Here is a 20,573-nt window from a genome sequence, read left to right on the forward strand (position 1 = left end):
AGACGACCCCCGTCTTTGGCGCCGATTTCAGCGCTCGCGGAAGTCGTCTTATACGCCGGCATTTACGGTATATGAAAAGAAAAAGACTTGGAACAACCTGCCTCCAGAAGCAGTAAATGCTCCAACACTGGAAGTTTTTAAGAAGAGACTGGACAGCCATTTGTCCGAAATGGTGTAGGGTTTCCTGCCTGAGCAGGGGGTTGGACTAGATGACCTCCAAGGTCCCTTCCAACTTTACTACTATTACTATTACTATAGAGGGCAGACTCGTGCAAGATACTGAGAAGGAAAAAGAATGAACAACACACATCAGTCTTACTCAACTCAATCTGTTTTGTCTAAACCAGTGTCCCTCAACTTCATCAACTTTAAAAAGTGTGGACTTCAACTGGCTGAGGAATTCTAGAAGTTGAAATGCATACCTCTTAAAGTCACTGAGGTTGAGATACACTTATCCAAACCAGAACAGCTAAAATTTTCTAGATATGTTTCTGCTGACCGATGGCCATTTCAAAACAGTTTGGCAAAATCTCTGAAAATGCTTTGGTTTGTTCCAGGTTCAGAACAAAACTGGTTTCCTGTATCATGCACATCTCCATATTATCTTATACCCACTGGAAGCAAAAGGAAAGTTCTGGAGAACTGAAACTTAATTTATTGCACCATAGGCAGGGAAGAAATGTTCATAGAATACTCACTCTTGTTTACTATTATTCTAAAATAGGCAAATACATACTATTAAAAGAAAATGCTTAAATATTTACATTTGATATTTGTGCTACCTCAAGTGTGTATGTGCCTCTCATGTGCATACACACATACATACACTATCCTTGTCTCATATCCTCCTGATATAACCACAAATCACAACATTCCAGGCCAATAGAGTCCAATATTATAATTCAGTAGCCTCCTCTCAGTAATCAGTAGATTCTGGCAATCTAATATAACCAGTATTTTAAGCTAGATGTGATCAGCAATTTTGCATGAAATAAAGTCAACATATTATCTTATATCAAACCAATAATTTCAAGAAGGCAAAGTTTATTTTGCATCTACCTGGCCAGTTAAAAATGTCAGTATATCTCCATCACCTTCTGAATTATGAATTTTCATGACCGTTTCCACAGTTGACTTCACATAATCTGGAACAGGACTGTTAGGGGAAAGGGGAAAAAAACATAATAAATTTCCCAATAAAAGGAAATACAATTTCTACTTATCACCAGGATTAAAGGAAATACAAATAGATTTGATCCTTTGAGTAGGATCAAAAAATTAATTCTAACTACTCTTTTCAGTTTTCTTATAAAACATTTAATACTACTAAACAGTCTATAATTCAATTTATATACACATGCTTAAAATGTTAGTTCACACTAGTGGGGAAAAATAGTTCAACAAAAAGTAAATATCCTTTAGCATATTATTAAAAATCTAATCTTTAAACAATGCAAAATCAATATACAGCATATGTAAATAATCTATATCGAGTTTCGAAATCTGGTTCTAATGGCCTTCAGTAACTATTAGTCCACAAGCAACTTTTAAACTTTCAACAAGGAAGCAGGAATTAAAACTGTTGCTATCTTACATAGGGAATCTTACCCAAGCATACCTTTTTATCATAGAATTGGAATGGGAAGGATCACACAAGGAAATATTTTAAAAATATTTGAAATAGAATGTGGTGGAAAATCTAGATTCCAGTGCCTAGTATGTCATTCCACATAGCATTCAAAGTAAAAAAAGAACTCACTAAATTGCAGTATATTTGTATATGCATATCAATTTACAAAGCTAATGAAATAAGCACTAACCAACAGAATGTATTACCTCATATAGAAATAATACATTTGCTTCAAGAAGGCTACAAAATATGTTTTATCTATTATAGATTAATATGGCTACTCTTCCAGAACATTTCATCACAGTTAACTTGAACACTTCTCACTTTAGTCAGTTGTAAAAGTAGCGATGTTACAAGAACATAAAGGGACAAGCAAAAGATTATCCACCTATGACATCCTCATTTCTTGCTCAGCACCAAATGCAAAAGCAAGCATGTGGATGCATAAGTAAAGAACAAGCCCACTTCTGCCACCGGACCTGTCCATCTCCTTCTGTGGAGGAGGAGGGAGGGCATGAAGGTGCTGCCAAGCTTTCCCATAGCCCTTCTGTGGAGGGGGAAGGGGAGAATTAAGGTTCCAGGGGAGGAAAAGCATGAAGATTCCACCGAGCCCCCGTAGCACTTGTCTGAAGTCTGCTCCAGCTGGCCGGTGCAGAAGGGGACGGGGGAAGGTTCCTGAAGCCCTCCTCCACTCAAGTCTGCGCCTGCTGCTCACAAAATAGGAGAGAGATACAGTCAATTGGAAAACAGGATTTAGGTTTATATCCTAAATGTGTTGGTAACAAAGCCCAAGAATACCTAAAGATCCATTTAATCGTCCTTTCTCAACCAGACTTCTCTTCTAACCACCACTTAAGCATTAAACAGGAACCGACCTCTGAATGTAGAAGACATCCACAGGAAACGTCCTTCCTTCCACAGTGAGGATCATGCTGGTATCTTTGCTTGGATCACTGCTCTCATTTTGGTTAAAGAAATCCCTAAATTTCTAAAGTAAGGACAGTAAAATCATCACCATTAATACCAGCTAAAGGAAGCAAACACTTATCAAATACTGGAAATCCAAGGAGAAATATTTAAGTTTAAAATAAAAACATGGATTTTTTTGTGCAAATCAAATCTTTACTTCTAGGAGCATATTTTCAAAATAACATCAAATATAAAGCATATATAACTAGCATATATGATATATATATATATATATATATATATATATATATATATATATATATTTGCAATTTTAAATTTTGACCTTCATTTAATAAGACCAATAAATTATCCATTTTTTAAAAAGAACATATATCCAACATTTTTGGTAAATTTAAAAATAACAATTTGTTCATAAAAATGTAAAGTTAACAGTTACAATTACAATTATCTGGAAGCAAATTTATACGTATATATAAATATATGAGATATAATTTGCATACTTGACACATATTAAATATGCAGTTAAGCTACTTTCTACATTCTATGTGGACACATAATGTATTATAAAACACAAGCATATAAAATACTAACAATGTGAAATACAACTCAAATTTTTCAAATTAGCAGTGTGGTCTGTATTTCTTTTTTAGATTTACTCAGTCCAATAATTAATGTTCTGAAGACATTTACTGTGATTAATAACAGAAATTTATTTACTACTTACATTACTAATGGATAATTATTTTCCATCAATTATCACTGGCAAACAAAAATTGCAGCCTTTTAATTTTTAATGAGTAGGAAAATTAGACAGAACTGAAAGAACATAAAAGCAGCCATTTATTCAATAACTCACTCACACACAAAGAATCTAATCTATATTAAAATAAACTAAGATGCAATTTTGCAGATTTTCTAACAGTTTCTGAAAAGGAATTTTTGTATGCAGTTCAGCCAAGTAGAGATAACTTAACTCAAACCTTTAAGCTTTACACAAGATAACCATTGCCAATTAATTACTTTTGAGGTTAATCATGGCTTTCAGTACTGAACTAGGAGAAAAAAGTCATCCACACATTGATTTTTTTTTACTGAGAAACATGAAGTTCATCGTCCAAAGCTTATTTTTCCCCTGGGCTGGCATAATGCTTTGAATACATTTCCAAAACAAAGATCACTGGGAAATGGAGCTTCTTAATTGATCTTCTTATAAATCAACCGTATTTATAGAACTATGGGTTTTTAAAAGAAAAAAAATACTATGTTTGGAAAGAAGAGTTGTGAGGGCTGAAGGAAGATCTCCATCCCTCTTTCTATTACCAGGGAAGCAGGGAAGAGGGAGGAGAGGAAGAATTCAGACAGTGATTTGGAATGGGAATGACTAGAGATGAATGGAATGCTCCCTAAATCAAGATAGTGTGTCTTCTCAAATGATTTTATCAACTTTGAACTAAAATCCAAATTCAGAACAAATTTTCCAAGTGTATCAAATGGTCCATTTATTTTCCTAAGCTTAAAATAGTTTCTATTACAAAAATAATCACTTGAACAAAATCACTGCTTTTAAACAATCACCATTTACTCTGGTGGGGGCTTAAACTCACAACATTATGTTCCTAGAAGACTATGCCTTTGTACTCAAATATACTGATGAAACTCTTACACTCTTCATCCTAGAGGATAGATCACAACTCAAAAAATATATATTGCTTCGTCTTCTGGAGCGTCACCTACCTCAGCATCCAGTGTAGCAGATGCTATAATCAAGCGAAGATCTCCTCGTTTTTTCTGAACCTATAGGGAAAAATATTAAAGATTGTTCAAATATCATAAAAATCTAAAATTAACATTGATGAAAACTACTGGCAGTATATTTTACATTTACATATTAATATTATAAGGTAATTATAAAATCAGCTTTTGTTCTCATTTTCTCATAGAAGGACCCATTCAGCTAAACTTGACTGAGAAGAGCATGTTTTCATGCATTAGTTTTTAATGCCATAGATTCTCCTCTTCTGAATGATCAATTAGATATCTTAATTTAATCCTAGAAGCATGTAATCTTTACAATAACCCTTATCCTTGATATATCTTGTGCCTAAAAATTACTAAGCAATATTGCACAGTGAAACAGGATACACTATCCTATTTTCTCCATAGCACTCATATTCTTGAAGAGAATGATGCTGGAAAATGACAACAACATACCAGAAGGGAAGTACACACAGCTCTCAAATATAGAACTGTATTCCATAGCATCTCCATTGGCCATGCATACTTGACATGGAGTTACTGGGAACAGTAGTTCAGCTACTTCCATTAGGAACACAAATTCTCATTCTTAATGTAGATTGAATATAAGGGCCTTAAAAATAATTAGAACTGACAAGATATAAGCAAGATTGCAGGCCAACAGCAACATAGTAATTGTAAATATTTGCTTTGTTCCCAACTCAATGGTTACAAAAGGAGGTATTAAAAATATAGTCAGAATTCTAACCTTTTTTAATAAGCCAATAGCAATATCTGTATATAAAGTCCTTTCATGAGCTTCATCCAACATGATGACACTAAACAAAAGCCAAAATACATTTTTAAAAAAGATCCCAATCATGACATTTTCATCACAATGTTAAACATACTTGGTAGCACAAGTTAATAAATATAACTCATGATTTAATAGCCACAGTTAATATATTATGGAAATCATGTAACTAAACTGATGTTACATACTTGTGACTCCATAACTTTAAAAACTTCAACAGTTACAATAAAGCATAATAAATTATACATAAATTGTCAGAAATACAACTCAAAATAATTAATAGAAGGTCAAGAATAGCTTTTTATCTATACCATGTCCTTTGAAGAAAATATTCAAGAATTGCAATCTGAAAAATTTTTCTTGGGCTACATCTAGCTATATTATTCCACTGGCAAAATCTGGTCAATTAACCAAATGGATACTTATTTTCCATCTGACTTACTAAATAATGTGAACCTTCAAAACATATTTGGAGCACACAGAAGGACAGAAAAATAAGAGATTATTCTTGTTGTGGGATTTAACAATTACTTATATAATACATTTTTAATACAAATTAATAAATATGTCTAGTTTAATGAACAGAAGGATGAGGGAGGACATGATAGCAGTGTTCCAACATCTCAGTGGCTGCCACAAAGAAGAGGGAGTCAAGCTATTCTCCAAGGCGTCTGAAGGCAGGACAAGAAGCAACGGATGGAAACTGATCAAGGAGAGAAGCAACTTAGAACTAAGGAGAAACTTCCTGACAGTTAGAACAATTAACCAATGGAACAACTGCTTCCAGAAGCAGTGAGTGCCCCAACACTGGAAGTTTTTAAGAAGGGACTGGACAGCCATTTCTCCGAAATGGTGTAGGGTTCCTGCCTGAGCAAGGGGTTCAACTCGATGACCTCCAAGGTCCCTTCCAACTTTATTATTATTATTAAAACTCAGAAAGACAAATGAAAACAGAAGGATTGAAAAAAAACAGTCTGCTTATATACTGATAGTATTCTACTACTAGTTCATCTCTTATGAACTATATCTATGATTCTGTTTGTGTGTGTACAGATAGATGGTAGGTAGGTATGTCGACAGTGAGTCAGTCAGTATCATTATAGTATCTGATTTATTGAAATAAACAAAACTCAGAATATAAGATTAGTCCCCAGTTACAATCTAGATTCAACAAAAATAAGAAAATGAAGTAACAAAGACAGGTAGAAATGAACACAGAAAAAGGAAAATTTCACCATTTATAGCTTTACAATAATCAGTGTGTTTACCTGTATCTGGTTAGTAATGGGTCAGCCATCATCTCCCTGACCAGCATTCCATCTGTCAGAAACTGTAACAAGATAGGATAAACTTTATTGTTATTTTTATACTGTGGGCACAATGGTACACATCAAAGATGAAATTTAGTTTCCCGCTCTCAAAGTGAAACACATACATGACACACACCTAAACGTGCTATGAACAACATATGTATAGACCCACATCCCTACATATACATAGCAAATAAATATTAAATATTGTCCATCTTGAATATAAAACGGAAGGAGGAAGCTTGAGAGTTTGCAAGGTTAACGCTGTATGGAATGAAACTATGGCTGAATCTGGATGTTCTGCTTCGGATATCACGAAGCCTCCTCCCAGAAGGTAACAAGGAAAACAGGTCGTGAAGACGATGTGTAGTGTCCAAGATAATCTTACGGACCCTGCTCAAGCAACACTTCTGTGCTATGTCCTGAATGGGAGGAAGGGAACTGCCAATGATCTTTTCAGCCATTCTCACCACTCTCTGCACCACCTTCCTGTCTGAAGCAGTGATGCCTCCAAATCAGACTGTGATGCTGTATGACAGGATGCTCTCGATTGTCCCCTGGAGAGAGTGGTCAGGACAGGGGAAGGAAGATGTGCTTTTCTCATGCGACGCAGAAAATGCAAACGCTGCTGTGCTCACTTCACCAGTTTCTCACTGTTGAGTGACCAAGTCAGCCTACTTGTTAGCTGCACACCCAGGAATTTGATGCTGGTAACCGTCTCCACAGGTGAATCATTTATGTACAAAGAAGTGTGGCTGTGCCTGCCTTTTCTGAAATCAACAATGATCTCTTTGGTTTTTCCGGTATTTAAAACTAGGCTGTTTTCCTTACACCAGTTCACCAACCCTTCAACCTCCTTGCGATATGCTTCCATCTTGTCATCCTGAATAAGGCCGACTATTGTTGTATCATCTGCAAACTTCACAATATGGTTGGTGGCAAACCTAGCACAACAGTCATGGGTCAACAGGGTGAACAGCAGCGGATTTAAGACACAGCCCTGAGGAGCACCTGTGCTCAAGAAAATGGTATTAGAGGTATTTGTTCCAACTCGCACATATTGGGGCCTGTTGGTAAGAAAATCAAGAATCCAGTTGCACAAAGGAGTGTTTAAGCTTAAAAGGCCCAGTTTGTCTACTAGATGCTGGGGAATGATTGTGTTAAACGCCAAACTGAAGTCGACAAACAGCAAACGCACATGAGTATTTCTTTCCTCTAAGTGTTTCAGGTTCAGATGGAGAACGGAAGAAATAGCATCCTCCGTAGAGCGATTTGGTCGGTAGGCAAACTGAAGCAGGTCAAAAGCTGGCGGGAGACAGATACAACAAACAAACAAAAACCATCTGTGTTTGTTCTGAAACAAGATTCATGCCCCCAAATTGCAACAGTTGGTAAGTGATTTCATCTATTTCCATGGGTTCAGAGATTAGTGTGGCTCTTTTATATAGGCAAAGTAGTAGCATGTTTGCAGAAGACAAGGAATGCCTGGAAGAAACTGAAAGTTTGGAGAAGGACAAACAACATAAAGAAAAAAAAGTGATAGTTGAGGATGCTCAATGGAACAAAACATTATTTTGGCTATAGTGGGAAACAAGGACAATTGAATTACAAAAGGTAGTATTTACAGGACATAATCACCTATTTATTTATTTAAATGAATTGGCTGCCCATCTCTAATGAACAAATCTGACATTTTTTCCATTATTTAAATGTGTTTTGGAATATTGGAACCACCCTGGACTCACTTAAGTATATATGAAAGTGTCCCCGCAGATAGTCCTCAACTTACAACCACAATTGGGACCAGAATTTCCATTGTAGGTTGTTGCAGTAATAAGTCAAGTCAGACTCAATTTTATGACAATTTTTATGGCAGATCACCATGGTTGTTAAGTGAATCACACAATCATTAAGCAAATATTACAGTTGTTAAGTGAATTTAACTTCCACAATTTTTTTTACCAGCAATTTGGTAAAAATTGCTCTGCAACCACTCAAGCCAGTTATCAAGTGCCTCAATTGCAATCATGTGACTGTGGGGATGGTGAATCGTAAGTGTGAGTAAAGGTTATAAGGCACTTTTTCCAATGAACCATCATTAAATAAATAGTTCTAAATCAAGGACTAACTATATTTGACTCTGAAAAACATTAGAACCTATTCAAAACAGTCAACCAGTATTGATCTCCAGTGTTCTCCTCTCCAGAATGTACTGTTTCACTTGATCCTCATTGACTGGAAATATTTGTAAACACTTTCAGAATAGAAGCATTTTGCTCAAATATATTACCTTAATTCTTGTAGCCTGTGGGTCAGTACAATCATCAAATCGAATGCAATATCCAACTTCATGGCCCAGCAAGGCACCCCTCTCCTCAGCTACCCGCTCTGCAATCTAGGAAAAAGAACAACATTAATATTGCAAAAAAATAAACACATTTGATTTGTGAATGTGTACTGTTTGTTTATCTTGCACAACTAGGGAAAAATAATTAAAAAATCAGTAAAGTAAAATTTAGTTAACTTGAGCTAATTCTGTTGGATCATTATGTTGTAGTTAAATATAACCAATATTTATATGGCAATGCAATTATTCTGCTTTTACGAGAATGAGGAAAAATAAAATAAAATTTTCTGTACTTAAAGATTGCACCAGCTTGTTTGGAGGTTCTAGCAGAGGAGCGCAGCTATCGTATACCCTTGACCGAAGATCGGTACACTCCTTCTATCTGGGATGGTCGTCCTCTTCCACTGAGCGCGCAGCTTCGGGAGGGACGCACATGGAGCGGTGAGGGAGGAAGGGGACACCTGCCTAGCCAGCCAAATCAGCCGAATCAACCCTGGCGATCAATGGGGTGACAGATGTCACAGCCAGATCGCCCTCACATAAGTGATAATACATTTATCTAAGACTAAATTGGACTATGGTAATTGTAAATTAATAAAGCTCAAAACAGGATTAGGATTTATAGATATGTAATGTAGAAATGGATTATGTTAAATAGATTATATTATTTGAGGGAAATAGAGAGGGAACATTTAATGTATTTACTTGAGCTATTATATGATTTTGTTTTTGGATGATTGATCACCTAACCACCACGGTGTGTCTTGAGCATTCTGTTGTAAAAGTTTTAAAAAAAATAAAATCTGTTATTAAGATTGCACCAGCACAAGGACTTCAACACAAAAACGTTGGAGGTCCTCCAAAACTTTCTTCCACCAGAAAACTGCCAGATTGTCGACGATTTTCCCTTCATCAACAGAAATTTGGTGGCGGCCTTCCAGTTGTAAAATGCTCTCACTACTAAAGAGGTGTACCTGATGCCAAAAAGATCATGTGATAGAAGCAACTAGACATATTTTGGATCCAAATTAAGACTATACAAAGGAAACTTCAACTTGAGAAATGACATCGTCTGCTCTAGGTTTCTGTATGAAAAGGCACCAGAGAGAGGAATTATTTGTTGGCATTCATTAGCTTTTTAAAGAGATGACATTATGGGAAAGAAATAAAACATCTGCAATGATTTGACACTCAATGAATGAAAATATTTGTCTCATTATTTTAAAGCTTTCTTATGGCTGTTTTCCCTGTCACAGTTTTGTGTCTTCAAAACTATTTCACAATATTCCATCAGTGAACAGATAAGCAGTTTCATTCTAATAATAAATTTCAATTAGTTATAAAACTAAATAAACAAAAGCATAATCTATATCAACTAATACTTGCTGCACTAAAGATAGAAATGTCCAAGTGTGTTCCACACTTGTTCTTCAAAATGGACCATGTGATAAATTTCAACAACCTTGAAATGAACCATGGCTAAATCCACACATAATTACAAAGTTGAAATGACACATTCTAACCATATTTATGCAATGCTACATTTTAATAAATATAGAAAATCTTTCACATACAATTCCTATAATTCAAGAAAAATATAGCAAATGTTTACAAAGTTCCAAAATGTTAAGTATTTTGTGTAGTGCATTTCATGTCCTTCAAGTAAATGTGGTTATGAGATAAAAGCAATTATTTAGCGCTATTTACTAATTTTCCTAATTTTACAGATTAAACTAGTCTTTATCACTCTGGGGAGTCAACAAAGTAAATGGATGAAATCTTATGAACACCAAATCTTGCATGCATTTGGCATTCTCACAGGGTGGTGACTATTTTAAAATTTTATTTATTTATTTTTTTAGAAATTCATACATAAACTATTTTGTAAATCATGCAGTAGAACCCAGGGAATGAAATTCCAGCTCCAGGCATAGTCTGAGGATTCTACTATTGGGACAGTACACTGAATCCAACCCTTCCCTAAGGATGAAAATGAAGAAGTAGTATACAACATCTTTCCTATAACTAGCATTTGTTGCTGTAATCATCTCTTCTGTTATAAGGAGCAGGAGAAAATTGCACTAATGGTTCCTTTAAAGTTCCTCCCCAGACAGAAACCAGAAGGACTTAGGATGTTTCACATCCATAAGACTGACTGATATCTCAGGTTTAATCACTTATATATTCCCAGCACCAGACTTTATTGATATGGAAAGGTCTCAACTTGGGAAGTAGAAAGGGAATTCCAATGTCAGATTCTCCCTCTAAACTTAAGAATAAAAACTGATTAATTTTATTAGAAAGAACCCTCTTGGAGACATAGCTTTTGGCAGTGTCCAAAGAAATATAAAACTAAGCAAAATCAATTTATCTTGTGTACTATTTAATTCCATTAAATGGCAACCCATTGCTGAAACCAAGATGACTTTCAAATCAATTTAATAGATTTAATAAAATATCAAATATCTCATTAACTGTGTGTAAGCACTTTAGCATTCCTAAAATAGCTCTTTGGATCCTAGTTTTAATGCCATAAAGTTATCCACTGCAAGATCTGATTGCGCCCTTTGTCAAAAAGTTTCAATCTATGTAATGAATTATAATGAAATATACTGATTAATCTAAATGTATTGTCAAAGACATTCCAGATTTTTACCCGTCTGCTGCATAGGTAGAGTTATACAAAACAGATAGCTTTGGATAGCCCATGTCTAATTCCAAAGTGTACTTTTCAAGTGTTTGGGTCTGTATATGGAATGAAGCAGAACAGCTTTGTTTCATATATAAATAGAAAGATGATTGTTCTGGTCAGAAATGGCTTGGGGCAGTGCAGGATCAGTAGGAAAAAGCAAATGAAAATGGGTTTTGTTTGTGATGACATCAGCAGCAGTCACTCAAGGGAGGCAGGTGAAGAAGGGAAGGAAGATGCTTAGAAATGGAGAACAAATCAGCATACAGGTTATACAGAAGAGACTATAAGAGAGAATAATGGGCACCAAGTTGGCTCTACCTATCCTATAACATTTCTCCAGAATTTTTTTGTCTTGTAGCGTGTGGGTTTTCTCCCGCGTAAAACTAGAAGTGTCTTGGCAACATTTCGACGAAGTCCCATTCGTCATCTTCAGGCTGGTGTTTTCAGCTTCGTGCTTCGAGGAGCAATGTGTGGTCTTAGCTGTTTCTTCCTTTTAACTGCCAGTGGAGGTATGAACTGATGGGTGGGAGCTTGGCTGTGTTCTGATTGGGTGGAGGTGTGTTCTGATTGGTTAGGGGTTTGGCTGTGCTCTGATTGGATGGGGGGTTGGCTGTGCTCTGATTGGATGGGGGGGTTGGCTGTGCTCTGATTGGATGGGGGAGTGTTCTGTTTGGGTGGGGGCTTTGTTGTGCTCATACCTCCACTGGCAGTTAAAAGGAAGAAACAGCTAAGACCACACATTGCTCCTCGAAGCACGAAGCTGAAAACACCAGCCTGAAGATGACAAATGGGACTTCGTCGAAACGTCGCCAAGACACTTCCAGTTTTACGCAGGAGAAAACCCGAATAACCAAAGACCTACATACAAATACCCGCGAAAACCTCAGAAAACACACACACACACATATATATAATACATACATACATACATACATACATACATACATACATACATACATAAAAACAATTGCATAGCTGCAACATAACCAAGTGTACTTTCCTCCACATGTGAAGGCATGATTTTTTTTTTTCAGGAAAAGGAAATTGTTACCAAAACCTATATTCAATTGTGAAAAGCATCAGAGTGTGCTGCGAATATGCACAGGTCCTAACTGCAAATTACTGACCTCATATCAAACACAAAAATAAAAGAGTATACATTCTAAGATACTATTGCAAAAATTTCCAATGATAACCTATGGAAAGTATTTATCTGTATCTTCATAGTAGCCCATAGATATTAACAAATATCTAAACTGCTTAATGTATTTTCAAATACTTTTGACAGACTTTATAAATTTGATTATATTATCTAACATTCTGCAAAAATAAGATATATATAAATCTCAGAATTTGGAATCTAGGGCACTCACTGAAATACAAGCAACTCTCCGAGGTTGTGTTACTCCCACTATCCGGCCTTCAGCAGTCCAGCCAGCTTCTGTTAGATACTGTCATGGGAAAAAAAATATTTATTAGAACTGATGTATAAATTCTATATTAATCTTGATTTCTTAATTATTTTCATTCCTCATTTTACATTTCTATTTTTCTCCAAATACAATGTCTCACTGGAAAATAATTGTAGATCTAATTCAATTTACAAGTAGACCTTGAATTGCGACAGCAATTGGGATTGGATTGCCACAGCTAAGCAATGCAGTCATAACAATGTCATGATGATCCCATTACTTAGCGATGACCATACTGGCTATCACATGGCACTGTGGCATTGCAACCATAAGTGCAAGCCAGTTACCAAGTGCTTTAATCACACTTGAGAACCATTTATAAGTAACCCTTGATCAGTGCTGTCACAACCTTGAACAGTCACTGAATGAGTGGTTGGTAAGTGAGGACTATCTGTATAATAAAGTAGCACAATGAAGACAATAAACCACTCCTGTTCTTTTTGAAAAATCAAGTGAACTAATTTAAACTATTATGCTATTATATTAAATTACAATTCTTAAAAGAATCTAGAAAATATTTAACAGTCATCAGAAAAATGTGTAATCCATTTTCTCACTTTATCAATTAACTTAGTTGGACAGTTACCAGCTATCAAACTAATATATTTGAAACGGCTTGGATCTATATCTTGCTTTCTATAAATGGAATGTGCCTCATTATCAGCCAGAACTTTTAATCTAGAAGAAGATTTTTGAGGCTAAATCGAGGGAAAAATTTTTATAGTCTTCCTCTTCAGCTCCTTGAAAATCTGTCCTGCAAAGTTGAAGGATCTTCTGGAGTTTTATGGAAGAAGTTACTGGTGATTACAGAAGGAAAAGGCAACTGGTAGCAAATCATTTATTTTCCCATTTTCCAGAAAGTCTTGAATAGAGATCATCTCAGAGAGTGCCTTATTGGCAAAAACAAATTCTAGTCTAAATTAGTTATTGTGAGATATAATAGCAAAGAATTAGTGCTAATGTGAAAATTATAAAATATTTTAATTAGATCAATAATTATTCAGAAAAGGTATGAAATAATTAACCATGGAGTTAATGCAATTATTTTCAAATGTTAATTTGAAAGTGGAGAATATTTGAGTATGCTTCTCTGCTACAAATAGCTGACTTCAACTCCCATAAAAAAAGGTAGATCCATGTTCAATAATTCTGAGATTCACTAGATCTAGTGAATCCAACTGGACCATTTGGACGAATTAGATGTGATTATTTAGAATCATTAATTCCAGTAGGCCTATCAATTCAATGATTTCTGCTCGGCATTTGTGAGTTACAAACTAGCCATGGTTACAGAGTCTATGGCATACAAGCAGAAAAAAAATTATAAGCGATACACATATGTTTATTTAACTTATCAAAGGCCATTACAGGTAGTCCTTGAATTACGACAGCCATTGGGGTCGGAATTTCCATCACTAAGCAATGTGATCATAAAGTGCAATATCATATGACTACATTGCTTAGTGACGGCAATCTGGGTTGCTAACCAAATCCAACCTGTTGCTAGACAAGGACACAATACGAGCCACATCTGGCTTTTCTAAGCCTCTTTCCCAGCCTCAAGCCTTGGTGAGGCAAAGGACTGTCTCCTCTTCAACTCCTCAAACCCATCTATCCTCCCATCTTTGCTTTTTTAGTGACCTTATACTCCACCATCTGTGCCAACCTTGCTGTCCTGTGTTCACTGGCTCTGTCATCCCACCAGCCTTACCACCCTGTGCTCGCTGGCCCTATAATGGCAAAGGGTGCTTGCTGGCCCTTGCTGATCTCCGCCATCTTATTCCAACCACTACAGATGAAGCACACTGCATGTGCCTTGTCCAAATTGTATGCCCCTTCTTCTGAAAAGTGACAGGGCCAGCAAGTGCAGGGCGGAAAGGCCAACAGGAGCAGCAAGGCCAGTAAGCACAGAATGGCAGAGGCAGCAAGCACAGGGCAAAAAAGACTAACCCAGCTAGCACAAAGTCACAAGGCTGGCAGAAGCAGCAGGGCCAGCAAGGGTCAGCCAGTAGGCAGAGGCGAGCAGCGCTAGTAGAGTATAGGGCAGACAAAAGGACAGATATAGTGATACATCCATCCATGGAAAATGACTGAAAATCAGGCCAAGTATTCCATTAATAAACAAATAAATAAAGATTATTAATACTCACTTGGGGAATCTGAGTACTTTTCCCACATCCTGTTTCTCCAACAATCACTAATGTCTGATAATTTTCTACCAGATAAAGGATATGATTTCTAAGCTGGAAGAGAAATAGATGTTTAGACATGAATTAAAGCACCTCATAAAAGAAATTTTAATAAAGGGTAAGGATGGAATCCACTCTTTGATGACAGTATGGGAAGATTTATGTACAGTGCTTTATTGCATACATTCTTAAACAAATCATAAAACAGATTTATTTGTATTATATATAATTTACTTTAAAAGGTTACACTAACAATAAAATATATAAAATAATATCACACAATGACGCGCATAATCTTTACCAAGCAATCTACAAGCTAGCACAGAATTCTTATACCCATGCAATTCAACTCGTGTTTACATCAACAGTGAATAGTGGCAGGTTTGTATTGCTGTCACAATGTTCCCATACATTGAGATAGGAAAAATTATTCTGTCTCAGCGTTATGAGACCTACATGTAATATTTTCTATTTTGCAAAATCAGTTTAAAATATGAAATGGTAGACCATTCCTACATGGCAATGCATGCAATTCTGCAGTTCAAAGTAATAAAAGTAATTCATACCTTAAAAACAGGCAGCTTTTGCCTCTGTTGCTCAATAGAAAGGGAAATATAGGGATTATAGATAACTGAAACACTTGAACTTTCAGCAGCATTCTGTCTTTCCTCGGAGAGGCTAACACCAGGTCCTTCTGTGCCTACATACACAAGCAAACAAATAATTATTAATTTGATGTGACTTTTACAAAAATACAAAAAAGGTAAAGAGATATTTTTGCTTGTAATTTTACTTGTAATTTGATATACAGATTTAAGAGGAAATTAATCCTCACAAATTCAGAGCTTTTCAATTTAGTATTTTAAAAGATTTTTTTTTTTTAAGTACCAATTTGCTGGCATACCAGTCATGTCCATATCTGCTAAGGACAGACTATTCCTCAGGTATGTATCTTCCAATGGTCTCCAAGCTGAGTTTTCTAATGCACTGTGTACAGAGCAGTTTTTTTTAATAATGGTTCAAAAATTAATACAAGAATTACCATTACTGGTAGTAGACTGAAATATAAGCATTTGTGTGATACCAAATACCATGATTATAAGGAATTAAAATGCTGGATTTTAAAAACCTAACCAGTTTAAGCTGCTGGCAAAGTCCTGGTTGTGCTTTTGGATGGCCTCTGGTGTGGGCAGGATGGGCATAGTGTCTCCATCCTTGCCCGGCATGACTGCTTGCTGACTTTCGATACCACTCACCATTTGAATCAACTCAGAGAGTTGGAGATAGATGGCATGTTGTTGCACCAGTTCATCTCCTTCATTCAGGGTCATTTCAAGCTGAAGGTGATTGGGAAGGAGAAATCTCACCATTGGCCTCTACAATGTGAGGTATCACAGGTCTTGGTGCTTTCTCTTCTGCTTTCCAAAATCTACATGAGGCCACTGATTGAGCTCATTCATTGCATGGAGTGAGGTATCATCACTGACAATATCCAATGATATATTTCCCTCCCTGGTAAATGTCTCATCCCAGTTTCTCAAGGTTGTGAGAGTCTGGATAGGGAACAACGTCCTCAGCTGAACTCTGACAAGACAGAATGGTTTTCATTCTGGAGGCCCACTGATTCCAAGATCATGCCATCTTTCATGCTGGATGAGGTTGCACTACCAGAAGCTTCAAATGGTACAGAATGCACAGGCAATTAATTGCATATGCTTCTAGGGCAACACAGGTTACACTTCTGCTTCATAGGCTGTATCGATTGCTAATTTGCCTCTAGGTCCAATATAAGGTGCTGGTACTGGTTTTAACCTTTAAAACCACTCATGGCATGGAACTGGGTTATCTGAGGAGCTGCCTCTGCCCAATAACTTGCCCTATCATAAAGAAAACATGCTACGGGTACCATCAGCTAGGGATTTATGTCTGATGGGTCCCAAGAGTTGGGTCTTCCTTTGCTATGGCATCTGCCTTAAGGAATATTCTTCCCCCTGAAATTAGAATGGCCCTTTCGACTTTTTGTTAAGGCCCTCAACACCTGGTTATGCTTTCAGGTCTGGGGCTTCCAGGGGACTGGAGATCTGTCCTGATAGCTCCATTGCTGTCTTATTTTTATGCTATTTATTACTATTACCAGATTTATGTTAGCAGTTTTATTTATTGTTGTGCAATGCTCCTCCTTTGGGAGAGACAGGAAGCTATATAAACTTGACTTATTGTATGATTGATTGATTGAGACAGCTGGACAGATATCCTCCTGTTTTACCTAGCCCTTCATAGCTCAAGCAACCAACTAGGTTGGTAGCTAGAGCTTTTCAAATAATTCTACATAAACCCACAAACATGCTTGCATATACTAGCCCCCACTTAATAATTGGGACTGGAATCTCAATTGTTGAGCAAAGCGGTCATTAAGCAAGATGCCCACATGACTGTTTCACTTAACAACCTCATTCAATGGTACTCCTGGTTGTAGTGATTAACAATTAACAAGCAGCAAAAAAGCTTCTTGCTAAAAGATTTCAGCTCCGCATAGATCTGAAATCCTCCAGGCAGCTGCTTTGGAAAGTGCTCCTGATTGCCTCTGCGTGCGTTGAGTAAAGTGATTGTGCACGTATATTGCAATGTACTGTTTTTTGAATGTAAGGCACCTCTTGAAGACTGTGCGTAATCTTACTGGGTGCTGTTACTTTATTCCAGTGGTTCTCAACCTGTGGGTTGGGACCCCATTTGGAGTCGAACGACCATTTCACGGGGGTCGCCAAACAAGGCTGTCCGCCATTTTTTCCCCCTTTTCTTTGGCCACGCCCCTGGCACCCGGTGATGTATAAGTGGTTGGGGGTCACTACAACATGGGGAACTGTATTATGGGGTCACGGCATTAGAAAGGTTGAGAACCACTGCTTTATACTCTTGTAGTTGTATTGTTTAATTGCAGTGTTTTAGGGGCATATACATAATAAACAAATTGTTGATTTTAATTGTGATTTCTGAGTAATATGAATACAGTCTATCTATTGTACATTAATTGTACTGAAGATAGATCTTTTGGCAATATTTATATGAATATTTAAAATAAATTTCTACTATAGGTCTTATTTCTGTATGAAATGGACATGGGTTATGCAACCTATCTCACTGAACTCAAAGGTATTTAAATCCAAACACTTGTAACAAACAACTGGCCTAAGTATACCCACAGCAACTGACAATTGCATATGCTAAATCATGGAACAGATACAAATAGGTTTAAAAAATTGAATACAGGTAGTCGTTGACTTACAATCACAATTGAGCCCAAAGTTTCTCTGGTTAAGTGAGTTTTGCCCCATTTTATGACTTTTCTTGACAGAGGTAAGTGAATCAGTGCAGTTGTTAAGTCAGTAGCAATAGCACTTTGACTTATATTCTGCTCTATAGTGCTTTACAGCCCTAAGCAGTTTACAGAATCAGCATATTGCCCCCAACAATCTGCGTCCTCATTTTACCAACCTCGGAAGAATGGAAGGCTGAGTCAACCTTGAGCAGTGAGAATTGAATTGCTGGCAGTCAGCAGAATTAGCCTACAATACTGCATTCTAACCACTGCACCACAATGGCCAGTAACATGGTTGTTAAGTGAATCTGGCTTCCCCATTGACTTTGCTTGTCAGAAAACCGTGATTAATCATATAACCCCAGAATACTACAACCATCATAAATATGAGCCAGTTGCCAAGTCTCTGAATTTTGTCACATGATCATAGGGATGCTGCAAAATAGTCATAAATCTGTTTTTTCAGTGCCGTTATAACTTTGAATGGTCACTAAATGAATTGTTGTAAGTCAAGAACCACCTTTATATGTAAGCTGCAGTTTCCCAAAAGTAGGCTCTTCAGTTTACAGAAGGAAAAAAAATCATTCCAACTTGATTACATAATTAATTGCTGTTCTTATGATCCATCAAATCAACCCTGACTCTTGCTGACTCAGAAACAAGTCCATGTACTTTTCTTGACAACATTTTTGGAAGTGGTTTGCCTTTGCCTTCTTCCTACAGCTGAGAGTAACTAGTCCAAACTCATCTAGCTGGTTTTGGTGCCTAAGGCAGACCTAGAACTCCTGGTCTCCCAGTTGCTAATCTGGTGGTTGTACCTCAAATTGGCTCATGTACCATAAACAGCATATTACAATTTTAAGATACTATCAGCAATATCAAGCAGCATGCTTATGCACATCTTCACAGGTTGCAATTCAAAAAGCTGCTATAAATTCAGGTTTGCCAAAAATTTATCATTGGCTACAATTTATACCACATAAATGCTGTAATTATATAACATGAATGCATTGCTATCAATTGCCCAGAAACCATATTACTGCAGTCTGAACACATCTCAAGGTAACAGATTTGGAAAAATTTCTTTAGCATGTTGTGGGAAGAATCCAGAGAAAGAAATATTTTGGGAAATATTAAAAAGGCAGAATATATTTCTCCAAAGGAATAATGGTGATCTTTAAAAGGCAGAAAATTCAGCAGAAACCAGCTTTTAGAAATGTAGATGTAATAATCCATTCAGGGAGGTTGAAGCTATGAGATTAGGAAGACAAAGACCTCTAAAATCTACATACCCACCCAAACTCTAAAAGACATGACCTTTTGGGATATAATAGGATTAACCCTCCAATACCAAAAGGGCACACTCAGACTCAGGTCAGAGTACATGACACAGGAAATACAAAGCCTCAAACAGGAACAGGAAACAACCTCAAGAGCCCCAGAAGATATAAAAACCCACCACTCCCAGCAATATGTGGTCAGCTTTCCCAGAGCCATGCTTCTGTCTGACTCTGCCCTTCAATAAACTGCAACCTTCCTTCTAAAGCAGTCTCCATTTTGTTTATTCCTAATTTGGACTGGACCCTGATAAAGATTTTTCTTTCTACAACTTATATATCTCTTCATAGTGCTTTACAGCCCTCTCTAAGTGGTTTACAGAGTCAGTATATTGTCAAAAATCTGAGTCCTCATTTTACTGACTGCCGAAGGATGAAGGCTGATCCTGATGAAGATTTTTCCTTCAACAATATCATGGCTGTTTTCAAAATTATGCAGCACAGAAAAGAACTTAATTTATGCATTCATTGCACTATGCCCAAAAAAAATAGTTGGTTTTGCTCTATATGTTATTTAAACCCAGTTACTATAGTAATTCAACAAGCACATGATTAAACAAGAAATGTTTCACCCTGGGAGAATTTGTAAATTATTCTTTGACCTGGCTCTGACGAATTTTACAAATAAACTATTGTGGACATTAGGGGTATTGGGTTTATGATCTTGATTAAGTAGATGAAAGAACTGGGATGAATCTAACTTTAAAAACATTGAGAAGACAGCTGTGGTAGTCATGTGTTTTCTCTTTAATAATCTTTTTTTTTGTAGTTCAAAACTTTGTAGCCTATCTCTAAATTTTGA

At 36.5% G+C, this 20,573-nt stretch overlaps 1 protein-coding gene across 5 annotated transcripts in view; it reads right to left on the reverse strand.

Annotated features, from left to right (window-relative positions):
* Positions 1-20,573, reverse strand: part of DHX35 (DEAH-box helicase 35) — a 37,838-nt gene that overhangs the window by 14,920 nt on the left and 2,345 nt on the right. For 3 of the 5 annotated variants that reach the window (XM_039323674.1, XM_039323677.1, XM_039323675.1), the window contains exons 2-11: positions 15,685-15,818; positions 15,080-15,172; positions 12,831-12,908; positions 8,709-8,813; positions 6,377-6,438; positions 5,064-5,133; positions 4,295-4,354; positions 2,506-2,618; positions 2,110-2,337; positions 1,060-1,156 (exon numbers count right to left, since the gene is read on the reverse strand). In XM_039323674.1, coding sequence (XP_039179608.1) covers positions 1,060-1,156; positions 2,110-2,337; positions 2,506-2,618; positions 4,295-4,354; positions 5,064-5,133; positions 6,377-6,438; positions 8,709-8,813; positions 12,831-12,908; positions 15,080-15,172; positions 15,685-15,818 — 1,040 coding nt within the window. The remainder of the gene's footprint in view (positions 1-1,059; positions 1,157-2,109; positions 2,338-2,505; positions 2,619-4,294; positions 4,355-5,063; positions 5,134-6,376; positions 6,439-8,708; positions 8,814-12,830; positions 12,909-15,079; positions 15,173-15,684; positions 15,819-20,573) is intronic. The other 2 variants (XM_039323679.1, XM_039323678.1) reach the window with 1 other exon arrangement.

Source organism: Crotalus tigris, unplaced genomic scaffold (genome assembly GCF_016545835.1).
Source record: "Crotalus tigris isolate CLP2741 ecotype Arizona unplaced genomic scaffold, ASM1654583v1 scf7180000024281.4978605, whole genome shotgun sequence".
Lineage (NCBI taxonomy): Eukaryota > Metazoa > Chordata > Lepidosauria > Squamata > Viperidae > Crotalus > Crotalus tigris.